This window comes from Dama dama, chromosome 24, assembly GCF_033118175.1.
Source record: "Dama dama isolate Ldn47 chromosome 24, ASM3311817v1, whole genome shotgun sequence".
NCBI lineage: Eukaryota > Metazoa > Chordata > Mammalia > Artiodactyla > Cervidae > Dama > Dama dama.
This window is the reverse complement of record NC_083704.1, coordinates 62517574-62533008: the sequence shown is the minus strand read 5'-3', so window position 1 is coordinate 62533008 and position 15435 is coordinate 62517574. Positions and strand designations below refer to the sequence as shown.

General features: G+C 56.9%; 1 protein-coding gene across 3 annotated transcripts in view; it reads right to left on the bottom strand.

Annotated features, from left to right (window-relative positions):
• The window catches only part of NUP210 (nucleoporin 210), an 87536-nt gene that overhangs the window by 22794 nt on the left and 49307 nt on the right, over window positions 1-15435 (bottom strand). For 2 of the 3 annotated variants that reach the window (XM_061128973.1, XM_061128975.1), the window contains exons 19-26: window positions 14923-15027; window positions 14735-14836; window positions 6372-6500; window positions 4105-4232; window positions 3870-4005; window positions 2349-2411; window positions 2042-2221; window positions 154-234 (exon numbers count right to left, since the gene is read on the bottom strand). In XM_061128973.1, coding sequence (XP_060984956.1) covers window positions 154-234; window positions 2042-2221; window positions 2349-2411; window positions 3870-4005; window positions 4105-4232; window positions 6372-6500; window positions 14735-14836; window positions 14923-15027 — 924 coding nt within the window. The remainder of the gene's footprint in view (window positions 1-153; window positions 235-2041; window positions 2222-2348; window positions 2412-3869; window positions 4006-4104; window positions 4233-6371; window positions 6501-14734; window positions 14837-14922; window positions 15028-15435) is intronic. The other variant, XM_061128974.1, reaches the window with a different exon arrangement.

Sequence of the window (15435 nt, the reverse complement as noted above, 5' to 3'; positions counted from 1 at the left end):
CACTTGGGTTCCCGTCCTCATCCCTGTGATGGAACCTCACTTGGGTCCCTGCCCTCATCCCTGTGATGAGAACCTCACCTGGGTCCCCGCCCTCATCCCTGTGATGGGAGCCTCACCTGGCTCCCTGTCCTCATCCCTGTGATGGAGCCTCACCTGGGTCCCCGTCCTCATCCTTGTGATGGGCGCGCGGATCCTCACAGCCTGGAGAAGCAGCACCTCCACCTCCACGAGATCCTGGGAAGAGGGCTTCGGGGCTCAGGCTGGCAGGGCTCAGGGGCTACTTGCCAACAATGGGTCCCTCCCCGAAACTCCCCCTTCTGAGGCTGCAACCCTTTCTTTAGAGAGGAATGAAGTAGACCCTCCCTGGTGCTTAATTTTACTCTCAACACGCCTGGTACTTTCTTGTTTTTATGAAATTGATAGACTTGGAGTATCCACCCTGTGATTCAAAAGGACTTTGCAGTCTGACCAGGACACTTGGAGAGACACTGGAACTGCTGGGAAAGGCGTGAGTCAATGAACTCAGGGTCGGGTCAAGGTCAGTCCCATCCCCTCCAGGGGGTCCCAGAGCTGAGTGCTCAGATGCTCTGAACTCAGCAGCGCTCCTGGACCACTATCAGGGACCCAGTTTCTGTCCACAGTCACATCACCCAGAAGGAAGTGCTCTCTTAGAGCTGGGGCTCCAGCATGGCCGGACCACCCAGCCGCTGCTCCTGCAAGTCACTGCTGGCCACGGACATGGGGCAGAACCAGGCACCTTGAGCTCTTCCCAGGAGGGGACACGCTCTGCTCTGTCCTTCCCAGAGGCCCACAGAAGTGCCCACCCCAGGAAAGGAGGAAAACGGCAGACCGAGACACCCGCCACCACCTGCTTGGGGCCAGAGCAAGAAAGGTGTGAGGTGGGGGTGGGGGTTGGGGGGATGAGGGGCCCTCCTGGGTGAGGTCCCCCTGACTTGGCCTCCAGCATCTCTTCCGACCCAGAAAAGCTGCTGGGAAGTGTCCCCCACTCCAGCGAGGAGGCCTGGAGATAGTTTAACCTCTAGCTGAGCCAAGATCCTAGTGGATAACTCAGGGTTTCTTCTCCTGCAAATATCAATCCAGGTCTGAAATACTACGGGTGCCCAGTTACCCTGGATTACGGCAGCCAAGCCAGCATGCGCCTCTAAAAACACACGCCATAACCCCCGCAGCGTGTCAGTGCCCACGGCATCCCAGCTCTCCTGTGAGAATGTCTGCAAGCCCCGCTGGGAATGAACGGACTAAAGGCGGGAGGGCTCTGACGTGGGCAGCACGAGCTCAGGCCTACAACAGCCGTGGGTGGCCGTGGGTGGCCACGCTCAGGCAGAGCAGAGGGTCCCGAGAGCACGCACGGAGGCACAGGGAACAGGGTCTGCTGTCTCAACTGCTGCCATCACCCTGCACTGAACGTCCCCGGGGAGGGAGGGCTTGGGGCCCCAAGCCTTAAGAAGCAGTCGCTCAGCTGGTAAAGAATCCACCTGCAATGCAGGAGACCCTGGTTCGATCCCTGGGTTGGGAAGATGCCCTGGAGAAGCGATAAGCTACCCACTCCAGTGTTCTTGGGTTTCCCTTGTGGCTCAGCTGGTAAAGAATCCGCCTGCAATGCGGGAGAGCTGGGTTTGATCCCTGGGTTGGGAAGAACCCCTGGAGAAGGGAAAGCCTACCCACTCCAGTATTCTGGCCTGGAGAACTCCATGGACTGTATAGTTCATGGGGTCACAAAGAGTCGAACCTGACCAAGCGACCTTCACTTTCAGGGACCCTCGGCCTGGAGAAGGGCGACTGTGGGGGTGCAAGAGCAGGCCTGGCCTGGTGAGGGGGGAAGCTGACAGGCAGGTGCTTCCGGCTCCGAGGGCAGAAGCAAGACCCTGGGAGAGGGGTGGTCCTCAGGAGCAGAGCCCACACCAGCAGACGGGGAACCTCCCTGCCATGGCTCTGCGTCCCGCCAGCCGCCTGGGGAGCGGAGCACCCCTGCCCTAGAGGGCGGACGTGGAGGGCGCCTCTGCTGCGACCCCGCCGTTACCTGCGACACAACGACCAGCTTGCCCGTCTCCGCGTCCACGGCCTGCACGACCCCCGACACGGCGCCACGGCCCACCGCGAGGCCCCGCACCAGCCCCGCGCCGCTCACCAGCGCCACGCTCTCGTTGCTCATGGAGAAGAGGATGTTGGACTGGGGCTGGGGGCCGCCCTCGGAGGTGATCTGGAGGGGGTAGGCAGCAGGGCCCATGAGCCAGCCCCTCGGGTGCCCACACCCCGGAACTACCCCCCACAGCCCGCTCGGAAGCCCCAGGTGGTGGTGTGGGGAGGGCGCAGCCTTGAACTCCCACCTGCATCGTGGCCCCAATAATCAGCGTCACCTTCCTGGGGATCAGCCTGAACGGGGGGAAGACCTGGGCGTGGAGACACAATAGGGAAAGAGGCCACTGTGTTCCGGGCGCGGTCACCCTTTAACTCCAGGGACGTGGGAACACGGTGCCCAGACTCCTGCCTCTGAAGGGAGCCGACGAGGGCCTGGGGTCCCAGGTTCCCGGGGGCGTGTTCCGCTCTGGTGGGGTCGGCAGAAACGCCCACTCCCCGGTTCGCCTGGGACCTGCCCATCAGAGGTGGGTCCTGCTGTGTGTTTCAGCAAGTCCCCATGACAGTCTGGCACATATCCAGGTTTCCAACCCGCTGCCTTCGAGGTTCCCCAGCTCCCCTTTGGAAGGCTGACTCTTGCACAGTTTCCAGATTTTTACTGAATAATCATCTAGAATAGTTCTCTACCCCCATGGCCTCAGTATTTTCCAGATGAGGAAAGGAGGACTCGGGGTGGGGTGCAGGATGCGGAGGCCCTGTCTCTGCGGCAGGGCAAAGCCCCCATCTCCTCCTCCTACAACCCCACAATCCCCGCTTTGCCCGAAGACATGCCAGTCAGCCCAGGGGTGACATGTGTGTGAGGCATGGTCTCAGTAGGGCGGCCCTGAGCACAGGCACATAGGACTGCCTTCTCACCCGGAGGAGAAGGGCGCACCTCCATCTCGGAGCACCACCCACACCCGCCGGCACAAAGCCCCCCAGCCCGCGAGGCTGAGCCCACAGAGGACGTGGCAGGGGCAGCTCAGTGCTGCCCCCAAAGGATAAACTCAGACACGACTTCCCAGCCCTGGCGGCCATGGGCTCCTGTCTCAGCCCAACACCAGCACCAAGTTCCCTCACCCAGAACGGCTGCTCTGGTGAGCAGGGGCTCCCGTGAAGAGCCTGCTACCTCCAGGGCCCCAACCATCAGTGTCTGCTTCTACACTGGAGTCCAGACCCACCTGCTCACTCCCCAGCCACTCCCCCGTCTGTGACAAGTCACTCCCTTCCTCTGAGCCACACCAGGCCCCCTACATCCCAGACAGAGTGAGGGAACCCAGCCCCCTCACTCCTGGGCTCCCAGACCCCCGGGACCAGGAAAGGCCCTCTTTTAAACAGAGGACCCTGGAGAGCAGTTTCATATGCCCTCTCCACATGGGGCCGTCCCTGCCGGCTCGAATGGTAAAGAATCCGCCTGCAATGAGGGAGACCCAGGTTCCATCCCTGGGTCAGGAAGAGCCCCTGAGAAGGGAATGGTTTCCCACTCTTGTATTACCAATTGGAGAATTTCATGGACAGAGGAGCCTGGCGGGCTACAGTCCAGGGGGTTAGTTGCAGAGTCAGACACAGCTGAGTGACTAACACTTTCCCTTTCCATGGGGCTACCTGGGCTGCCCCTAAAAGTCCCAGCCGATCACAAAAAACAGCATACCCCTCCCTCACCCCCCCACAGAGCGCTGACGTGCCCCAGGGGCCGGGCCAGGCCCCCGAGGCGTGAGGAGGAACAGCTCTACCTCGATCTGCTGTGGGGCTGAGCTGATTCTCTGTCCGGCCTTGTCAGTCACGGTCGCGGTGAGGCTGGTCTGGCCGATGGCCACGCCGTGGACGCGGAAGGAGGCGGTGTAGTCGTCCGGGGCTTCATCGAGGGCCCTGGAGCAGAGGGAGGGGCTGGGACCTCTCCCCCGGGCAGACCCGTTGCCGCTGCCCCCCAGGTGCCCTCCTCTGACCCCCGACCCCACGAGAACTCACACCAACGTGACGATCTGGGAGGCTGCCCGGAGTTTCAGGTCCATGAAGGCCAGGTACTTGGCCAGGAAAGGCTTCTTGTGGAAGTCCAGGACGCGGACATGTGCCTTGACTGTCTTCCCGATCTCCACCTACATCGTGGGGGGAAGAGACTCCGGGATGGCCTTCGAATGACCAAGCCACCACCTGTGGTGCCCTACAGATCTCTGCAAAAGCATTGCCAAGCTCACACCCAGAGGCCCACGGTGATCTCCAGACTATCAGCCTACCAACAAGCGGAAGCTGTTGACATGCTTTCTGTGTTCAGGGGGCCTCGGGGGGATACTCAGATGCTTTGCCTGAAGCATAAATGTGGCATAAAGGTCACAACCCACTCTGAGAGAACTAACATCTGGGAGAGGGATAAATGAAGATGAGAGCAACAGATACACATGACTACATATAAAGTAGATAAACAACAAGGGTCTACCAATCGCACAGGGACTATCTTCAACATCTTATAATAACCTATAATGGAAACGAATATATATATGGGCTTCCCTGGTAGCTCAGCTGGTAAAGAATCTGCCTACAATGCAGGATACCCCGGTATGATTCCTGGGTTGGGAAGATCCCCTAGAAAAACTACCCACTCCAGTATTCTTCGATTTCCGTGGTGGCTCAGACAGTAAAGAATCACCTGCAATGCGGGAGACCTGGGTTGATCCCTGGGTCGGGAAGATCCCCTGGAGGAGGGCACGGCAACCCACTCCAGTATTCTTGCCTGGAGAATTCCATGGACAGAGGAGCCTGGTGGGCTATAGTCCATGGGGTCACAAAGAGCAGGACACAACTGAAGCGATTAAGAAAAGCTATGACCAATCTAGACAGCATATTAAAAAGCAGAGACATTACTTTGCCAACAAAGGTCCATCCAGTCAAAGCTATGGTTTTTCCAGTGGTCATGTATGGATGTGAGAGTTGGACTGTAAAGAGAGCTGAGCGCCGAAAAATTGATGCTTTTGAACTGTGGTGTTGGAGAAGACTCTTGAGAGTCCCTTGGACTGCAAGGAGATCCAACCAGTCCATCCTAAGGGAAATCAGTCCTGAATATTCATTGGAGGGACTGATGTCGAAGCTGAAACTCCAATACTTTGGCCACCTGATGCGAAGAACTGACTCATTGGAAAAGACCCTGATGCTGGGAGGGATTGGGGGCAGGAGGAGAAGGGGATGGCAGAGGATGAGATGGTTGGATGGCATCACCGACTCAATGGACATGAGTTTGAGTAAACTCTGGGAGTTGGTGATGGACAGGGAGGCCTGGTGTGCTGCAGTCCAAGGGGTCACAAAGAGTCGGACACAAGTGAGCGACTGACCTGAGCTGAACTGAAGCGACTGAGCGCAGCACATATGTGTGTGTGTGTATACACACATATAAAAAAGTGGAATCACGGTGCTATGCACCTGAAGCTAACACAGCATTGTAAATCAGCTCTACTTCAGCACAAAGAACTAAGGCCTGAGTTAGAGAGCTGATCCACAGCTTAGCACAGCAACAGGCATACAGTGGGGGGTTAATAATCGCTCCACAGTTCACACCTGGCAGCACATACTGCACGCCGTGAAAACTTTGGGAAACGTGAGTCAGAAGTGCTCAGTGAAAGAACACAAGTCTAGAAGCAACTCACCCGTGGAAACGAGATCAGAGAGGGCATAACCGAGGCTCAGAGAATAGTGACTGTGAAAAAGTCCAAGCTGCGTGAATGCCCCCTTTAATGACCAACCCTTCTCTCCCTCGGGAAGACAGGACTCTGATAGCATTCCTCTGGAAACCGCTGCAGCCACCTCATGTATTTGAATTACATAAAATCCGTCTTCACGTTAAAGAAAAGCCTAGATCTATTATGCATTCATTTTGCAGAAGCACTCGGTGTTAGTGCGCTTTATTCATCTGCCACTGAATTTCTGAGAAGCCGAAAAGTACAGACGGGGGAGAAAATTCATGCCCTGGCTGGCTAGTCACCTGCAGCGGCCAGAGGCTAGGAATCCCCAGGCCAGGGCCGATGTGAGGACAGCATCCACGGGGATTTACAGCCAGGTTACACGGGTGTCGACCGAGATGAAGATGGACCCCCCCCAGAGGCCGCTCTGCGCTAAACCCAGGATGCTAGGTGAGACAGCACTGCAAGGGGTGGGGAGATGCGAGGAAAGCACCCCCCACAGCCCCACCGTGCTCCCGGCTCCTGTGCGGCTAAAGAGAGGGAGCGTACGAGGAGGCTGACACTGACCTTGTCCACCACGCGGATGTACAGCTCCTGAATGTCCGAGACGTAGACGTCAGCCTTTGCGGGGGCGGGGAAGGCTAAGCACAGGTCGTGGATCATGACGGTGGCGGTGCCAGGGAGCACAGGGTGCACCTGCAAGGCGGGGGCGGGGTGTGGTCACACGGCCGCTCAGGGCAGCGGCCTATCGCCCGCTCGGAAAACCCTAACCCAGAGCTGGCCCCGCCCACCCCTCGTCGCGAGCCCCCACTGCCAGCGGGCGACGGGCTTGGGGTGTGATATGTTAGTGCCGGGATAGATCTCAAGGAGCATTTCTTGCAACTTGGCACAGATTACAGAGAAGAAATGGAAGCTGCTCCAAGGCGGGGTGATCAGAGCTCGGCGGACAGAGGATTCACAGCCAGGAACCCATATTGCTTGTCCAGGCCACCTGCTGCAGCTCCCATCAGAGAGGGGCGTCCTGTGGGGTCTCCTCTGAGGCTGGTAGGCTGCGAGGCGGCTGCTTTCCCCATGAAGCCCTCGCTGAGGAACCCTAATCTGGACTCACAGACTCTCAGAATCTGGGCACGGGCCACAGAGGCCACCACATCTTTCTTCACTGTGAGCTCCTCGAATCTCACCCATCTCCACATTCATCTCCACCTCTGCTGTGTTTGAGGGCTCCCCTGGAGGCTCAGACGGTGAAGAATCTGCCTGCAATGTGGGAGACCCAGGTTCGACCCCTGGGTCAGGAAGATCCCCTGGAGCAGGAAATAGCAACCCACTCCAGTATTCTCGCCTGAAGAATCCCATGGACAGAGGTGCCTGGTGGGCTGCAGTCCACAGGGCGGCAAAGAGTTAGACGCGACCGAGCGACTCACACTTTGCCACACTTTCCCCATATTTGACGTAGAGCCTGAATAAAATGTTCACAGTGAATGAACTCATCTGAGCTCCTGTATTCCAAGCTCCTGTCTTTGGCTTTCCTTGCCAAAGACCCTCTTTAAGCCTTCTTCTCTCTCTACTTCCTTCCAGGGATGCCACTTTCAGAAGAACCTCTCCCCAGACAGCCTGCATCATCACCACTTTCTCACGCAGCAGATGCACTTGCAGTGATTGGTTGCATTGCTGAGACGGGCACCTCAGGTGGGTGGTCTGGGGGCTGGGCGGGTGGAGGCATGTCGCGGAGCCAGTGGGTGGGCCTGTGACGGCCTCCCACCTCTATCTGGTCCGGCTTTGCTGCCTGCAGTTTGTGGCCTATGTTCACTGGGGGTAGGGCTGGGTATAGCGAACGGCTCCGTGTTGGCAAAGCTGCAGTTTTAATACCAAGAACACGTGGGGGAAGAAAAAGTCAGGAGACAACCAAATAGGTTAAAAGCCTTCAAAGGCTACCCAGAGTGAGTTTTATGTTCTACAAGAACCTGGCGTATCTGGCCCCTGCCCAGGGCTCTGATGTCACCGCAAACCGTGTTCCCCCATGGCCGTCACCCTCTGGCCAGCTGGCCCCGCCTGCCCCTCGGGGCTGCACGGTCCAGCCCTGAAATCTGGGCTCTTCCCCTGCGTCCACCTGCTGGTTCCCTCTCAGCCTCAGCCCCGTCCGGAGGTCCCTCTCTGGCCAAGTCCCCCCTGGTCCAGGTGGGCACCTTCGCCCCTCTGCTCACTTCTCCTGGGGCAGCTCTGCCACCCCCTGGCCAGCAGGCAGACCTTCTGTGTATCCGCCCCCAGGCTGCGGTGGCGCCTGCCTCGAGCCCGGCCTAGCCCCGTAGTGTATGTGCGCTGAGATCCAGGGTCACCACTGCGAGGCACTGGTTAATGTACGGAGACCACCACTTCCACCAGCTCGGCTTCTGTCCTGGCTTCATCAAGACCAGGATTCAGAAAGAAGTCTGCAAACCCCAGGGCCCCTCATCCATCTGGGAAGCGCTGACTCTAGTCCACACCCCTCAGCGGACATACAAAGAGACAGGCCCACCCAGGGTAGGAACCCAGCCTCAAAGGGGCGGCGCTGGGGAGGGAGCACAGTGCCCGAGCCATCATTTCAGGGCACCTTCTCCCACGCTCGGCCACGCCCGAGAGCCGGACGCCACCAGCAGCCAGAAGGGAGCTGTCGGGCAGGGGGCTGGGCTGGGCAGGGGGCTGGGCCGGACAAGGCCGGGCTAACTACCTGCAGCGCTGGGCTCGGGGCTCAGGGGCATAAGCACAGATGAAGGATGCTCAGGGCACTTCACGTAAGGACCCAGGTCACTCAATAAAAATCCCAGTGTGGAAACCCTGCCAGCACCTCAAACAACAACCGAGCCAGCCTGACATCAAATACGCTAAAGACAGGAGGTGGTCAGGGCCACGGGTCTCCAGTTCTGTGGTGGACGATTCACCTCGCTGATTACATGTCCCCCAAAAAGAACCCACTTAAACATCCCAGGGAGACGCGAGGACTCTGACCTGATCCCCCTGCAAACGTCACCGCCGTCGGGAGCAGCACGTCACTCAGGAGGCAGAGAAATGATGGCTCGCTGCACCCACGGGGAGAGACCCGCGAGGCGGTGGTGGGCATGCAGGGGAGGCATTTCTGTCTCTCCTTCAAACGAGCCATTTTGCACGTTTTAAACAAAGATATAAATGACGGTGAGGAAATCGGTTTCTCTCCCACTTGATTTCCCAGCAGCTATCCATCCAGACACCTTCTGGGTGACAGGGCAGAGGATGGCGGCCCACAGAGGGACCACACGGCCCACAGGCCGCCCACACGTCAGCCCTGCCAGCTCACCCGACAGTGAACGGTGCCCCACGCGTGAGCCCGCCCGCCACTCTGGAGACAAACTGCTCTGGAGGAGGCGAGGGGGCAGGCTGGCGGGTGGTCCTGTCCCAACTCCACTGTGCATGCGTCACCACCTGCTTCTCCAGGCTCCAGACCCACTTGCCTCTTGATGGAGGTATATGTGGGGGGGTGCGTGTGCAGGAGGGGAGGTGACCGAATCTACCCCCAGAACCAATTCTCCTTCCACAGGGGTGACACTGCCCTCCGAGAGCCCAGAGGAAGCCCTGTCAGCTCTCTGGAGCTGAGGACACGCCACTGCTCATTAAGACGCTGCCATGGAGCCAGGGGCAGCTCTGCTCTGGACGTCTGCCCGCGCCCGCCAGGCCCCGAGGTACGGATGCGCCCTCACGGCTCCACACTTCCCAGGCCCATCACACGTCACGCTTGTCCCTTGACAAGCAGCATCTGTGGACGAGCAAGGACCCTGTGGGAATCTTTGAATGTCACTGCTGCCATCAGCTTCTTTCTTCTGTGTGTGCCCAGCAACGTCTTGTGGTGGCCAGGCCCATGCTGGAGGTGAGGACTATGCCCCTGCAGACACGGACACCCTTGAGGCTGGTGGCGGGAGTGGCCAGGGTCACACTGAGATGAGAAATGCCATCCAAGGGGCCCCACCCAGCCCCAAGGCTTCCTACAGGGCCAGGTTGGGGTCTGGTTCCTCTGCCCACTGTCCCTTCTCCAGAAAAAGGTGGGACACACCTGAGTTCATGCCGCATAGCTGCCGCCTACCACCCACCCCGTCTCAGGGAGGGACACCCCGCCCCACGCCGAAGCACCTCCTCAGAGGTGCAGCATGACGGACACCAGCCCGCAGCTCAGGACCCAGGGGAGGGGTCGGCTCCTAAGAGCAGGGGCCCTGGTTGGCTGCTCACTGCTGAGTCCCCCAAGCCTGCAACGGGCTGGCGCATGACGGGGACCCGCCTCTGCAGAGTGACTGCCTTGATGAAAGGCCTGAGTGCTAGGCTCCTTCCCGCCGCCCTTGGACTTACTACATGGCTTCTGCAAGGAGGGAGCATGTGAAATGTAAAGAGGTGATGAGAAGAAACCCTGAGTTTAAAACAGGTGAACCCTCCCGTGCGTAAGCCAGCCGAGCTGGACACAGAGGCGGCTGGCGGAGGGTCTGGGGCCGTGGGAGCCTCTGCAGCCCTGGGAGCATCGTGAGGGCACCATCGCCCCACAGCAGCCCAGGGGCGCCCGCGCTAGGCCCCCGCCCGCAGACGCGCAGAAGCCAACACGCACCCACGAGCCATTCTTGCCTCTGAATGGGCCTCGATAGTGAAAGAAAGAAACATTTCCTCTGAGCTAATTGAAGAACTGTTGTGGGCTTCCTTGTTTCAGTGATTAAGGGAAATGAGAATGCTGCTAATTAGCAGCTGGAAGATGCCGCAGAAACGTGTAAACGTCCTTCAGAAGGAGCGCTCTGAGACGCCGCGAGGACCCGTCATCGGCTGTCAACACTCCATGAAAAATCCCTCGTGCCCTTGGTGGAGAAGGCAAAGGAACTGGTGTCCGATTGCATCTGGAGCCGCAGGGGTGTCTGCGCAGGCCGAGGTCGGGGAAATCAGAGACCCCGGGGGCCTCGGCCCCTCCAGGACACCTTCTGGGCAAACACGATCCTGGCGGGGCCTGCCTCATGGGCACTGCTGGCACGCCCCACACACGGTACTAGACGGGTCACGGGGTCGTGTCTGCGGCAGGGGTCAGCACCTCTCAGCAAGAGCCACGGAAGATGAGACGTGGGGAAGGCGCGTCCACCACACGGAGAGAGAACTGCTCCAGCTCTTTTGTCGTTGTTGTTCAGTCACCAAGTCACGTCTGACTCTTGTGACCCCATGGACTGCAGCACGCCAGGCGTCCCTGTCCCCCACCGTCTCTCGGGGTTTGCCCAAGCTCGTGGCCATTGCATCGGTGATAACATCCAACCATCTCATCCTCTGTCGCCCTCTTCTCCTCCTGCCTTCACTCTTTCCCAGCATCAGGGTTTTTTTCCAATGAGTCGGCTGTTCACATCAAGTGGCCAAAGCATTGGAACTTCAGCTTCAGCCTCAGTACTTCCAGTGAGTATTCAGGGTTGATTTCCTTTAAGATTGATTGGTTTGATCTCCTTGCAGTTCAAGGGACTCCTTGCTGTAGCTCTAGCTCGAGCTCTTTGGGACCATCTATAAACGGGGGACATCATGCTTGCCTTGGCAGGGACAAGCCTAAAGTCTGCTGCCAACAGGGACCGTACATCATAGGACACTGCAGGAGCGAGCAGGGGTTCGTAGTTCTGGGAAGACTTGACTCTGATGCTGTAATCCCGTCTTGAGTCTTTCAGACAAGCGTGCCAGCTTCAGTTTGAATGCCTCCCTGGACAGGGAGCTCAGTATCTGCAGCAGTAGCCTACCTAGTCCATCACAGACCCTTACAGGCTCTTGTTCCTGGAGGAAAAGTCTCTCTCTGGCCACTGGGCTGCCATCAGGACTTGCTCAAAATGTGTGGTGTGAGGTTAAGTGTGAGTAAAAAGGAGTCCAAGTTTTGTTGGCACCACACACATTTTTCTGAACTGGACACGTCCCTCTTCTAGATAACAGGGGAGTTATTTTTAATCTCCAGAGATAAAGCAAAGCAAGGCATATTTCAGGCAGTTGGAATCATTTATAATTTGAGGTTTTCTGTTCAGTGGGAGGGATCTGCTGGTGACCACTCATTTACATGGAAGAGGAATGGCCAGGGGATTATCCTTTCTTGGAAGAAAGGAATAACAATGCCCCGGGGGAGCTTCCTACGATATCAGGCATCCAGCTGCGCCCAGACTCCCTATAACAACATACGCTTGTCCACAGGCGCCAAGGGACGGCTTTTTCTTGCTCTGATTTACGGCAATAAACCTAAGAGGCCCTAACATCCATGATTCTGCCTCTGAGAAAAACAGGTATGTTATACTGTAGCTCCACAAGAGAGCTAAAGACCAAGGTTGCCCACTGGGGGAAGGTAAGAAAATGTCAGAAAAACAATGTAACAAAAAAACTGGATCCTCCTAGAAACTCACATGCTACCAAAACTGACTCAAAAAGAAACAATCTGAACAGACCAATAAAAAGTGAAGAGATTGAATTCCTATAAAAAACTACCCATGAGCAAAGCCCGGGACAACGTGGCTTCACTGGTTAATTCTACCAAACATTCAAGAGTAGTTGTTACCAATCCTATACAGACTCTTCCAAAAATTAGAACAGGGAACACTTCCAGGTCATTCCATGAGGCTGACATCCTGATACCCAAACCAAAGACACATAGAAAACCACAAACCAGTATCTCTTGGGAATATGAACATACTCTCAATTAAATACCAGCAAACTGCATCTAGTTATGCATAAAAAGAATTACATATCATGATCAAGTAGCATTTATTCCAGAATGCAAGGTTGGTTTAACATCTGAAAACCAATTAATGTAACACCTCATATCAACAGAATAAAAAAAAAAAAAAAAAACCCACATGATTATTTCAAGGAACACAGAAAAAATATTGGACAAAATCCAATATACTGGACTTCCCTGGTGGTCAGTGGTTAAGAATCCATCTGCCAGTACAGGGGACATGGGTTCGATCCCTGACTTGGGAAGATCCCACACACCGAGGGGCAATGAAACCTGTGTACACAACTACTGAGCCCGCGCTCCAGAGCCAGGAGGCCGGCTCCCAAGCCCGCACGCCCACGAGCCCGCGCTCCCGAGCCAGGAGGGCGGCTCTTGAGCCCACATATCCATGAGCCCGCGAGCCTGCGCTCTGCAACAAGAGAAGCCGCTGAGAGGAGACGCTCACGCACCGCAACCAGAGAGTAGCCCCCACTTGCCGCAACTAGAGAAAGCCCAACTGCACCAACAAAGGCACAAATACATTTAAAAATCCAACACACTTTCATGTGTGTATGTGTGTGGAAGAACAGGGAGGTGATTATGATGGTTTTCCTTTTTTCTGAGGTGATAAAATAGTCTAAAACTGACTTTGGTGATGTTGCATTTATCTATGAATATACTAAAACCCACTGAATTGTGACTTTAAGTGGGTGAATCGTATGGCATGTAAATTACACCTCAATAAAGCTGCTACTAAAAACACTAAAGGTCACTGAGAGGTCACAGCTATCGCTGAGCCACAGTCTCTGCTCCCTACTTTGCTGCAGTCCCCACCATGCCCTAATACCCTCCAACACTGCAACTAATAAGCATCTGGTGTCGGTTAGCCCAGCCCTTCCCAGTGTGGTCCTTGCATCCCGCTCACCTGCCTCACTTACTCTACACCTGTTCCACTTCCAAAGCAACTGACGCTGTGACCCTTGCATCAAGACAGTCACCGGATGCAGAAAGTCAGAGAGAGGGACCTGCAGGGTTTCGGCTGAGAGAGCGAGGTGTCCAGGCAAAGGCACCCGGCTGTGTTTCTGAAAGGAGTTGGTGGGACCAGGTCTCTGTGGAGGCTAAGTCTGATGGCAGCCTTCCCTGGAATGCGTGCTTCATGCTCTTGCCAGTGGCGAGGGCTCCCCCGCACAGACGGGCAGTGCCAAAAGCAAGTGCAGACGGCAAGACTGCGGGCGAACCCGCCTCAACCCCCACCGTGCGTCAAGCACCAAATGCCCGGCCTCTCTCGAGTCCGGGACAAAGTCTTGCTTGGCGCTGGGATGACTGTAAAACTCCTTCAACACCTGGCAACCAGCCTCCACCAGGGGAACGCAGGTCTTAGGCTCCGAGTGGTCCAAAGCTCACAGCAGAGCTGTGATGCCAGGATGCCGCACGGGGTCGTGGTCACAACTCACATCGTGGGTTTGACACACTCCGTCCCGAGGGTTTCCTTTCAAACACAGTTCAGTTTTCGTGACCGTATGATAACTCACTCTGCTGATACACAGACAGTTAGGACACTGGGTTGGTCTGCCTTTACTCTTTGTCATAGCCATAGGAAGACCTTGTATTTTTTTTTATTTTTTGGCTTCACCACGTGGCATGCAGGGTCTCAGTCCCCTGACCAAGGACTCAACCTGTGCCCCCTGCGTTGGAAGCATGGGGTCTTAACCACTGGACTGCCAAGGAAGCCCCATAGCGCGACTTTTTTTTAAATAAAAAAAAAAAAATTTAAACAACCCAAATGCCCCACAAGGAGAGAAAGGCTGAGTACAAATGATTGCCAAATAATGATAATCATCATCATCATCCAGCCTACAGAGCAATATGGAGAAAGAGAAAACTTGAATTAAAGCACTGATCAGAGTGGAAGGCTCAGATCTTCTGTGGTCACAGCTGGGTGGGGGGTCAGGGAAGGAACATGGAGAAACAGAAAAAGCCGATGTGTCCGTCAAGGCAACAGTCCTTCCGGTCGTTGCTTATGTAATAATAGTTCCATCCTACCTGAAAAGCCGACTAAAAGGAAACCGTTAGGTAGCTAACAGCATGGGTAGTTTGTGGAGACACAGTGCGGACCACAAAGGCAGCTAGAGGGCGTCCACAGTGATCCCTGGGAAAATCGGAAGACCCCGCGCTGTGACCGACGTGACCCACCGGCCGACGCGCAGAGGCAGGCGGGGTGCACACTCACCGTGGCGATGCCCCGGGCCTCCTGGTAGGCCACTCTGACCACGTCGGAGCTGCTAGTATTGAGGAAGAAGTAGCCGGAGCCTTCTCGGACATGCAACTCCGCCTGTGGAGGGGCCGGGCTGGTGTCAGAGGTGAGGGGTCCCGGGGGTTGCTACGGGGGGTGGTGGGGTGGGGATGGGGCAGCCGAACCTGCACATCTGGGTGGTTGTAGATGGTCAGCTCTTCCGGACTGACCCTCACGTCCTCCACCAGCATGAGTTCGATGGAGGCCGACACAGGCGTGAGGGGGTCGTGCTGAAGGGGCAAGGCCATGCAGTCAGATCCAGGGGGACCGAGGGCTACACGGGCCCACGGGCGCCCCCCACGGAAGAGCAGCCCCAGGCGCTGGCATCACACTGGGGACCTCGCTGTATCGGGGACACAAGCCCAGCAACACCCATCGAGCTTTGAGCCGCATCCCTGTGAGGCCTCCCCTAGTCCTGTCAAATCAGCCGCCCCCCGACCTGCCAGGCCGCGGGGTGGACGACCCCCATGTCCCCAGAGAAGTGGGGTGGGTTCCAGGCGGTGGGGGCTGCGGGCTGAAAGGGACAGGGCTGAACCACCCGGGCACGCTCAGCAGGGGCTCTGAGTCGGGCGGCAGGGGAGAGTCTAGATTGGTGAGCTGCCTTTCAGCTGGGCCCCCCGTCACCAGCATGCAAGGAG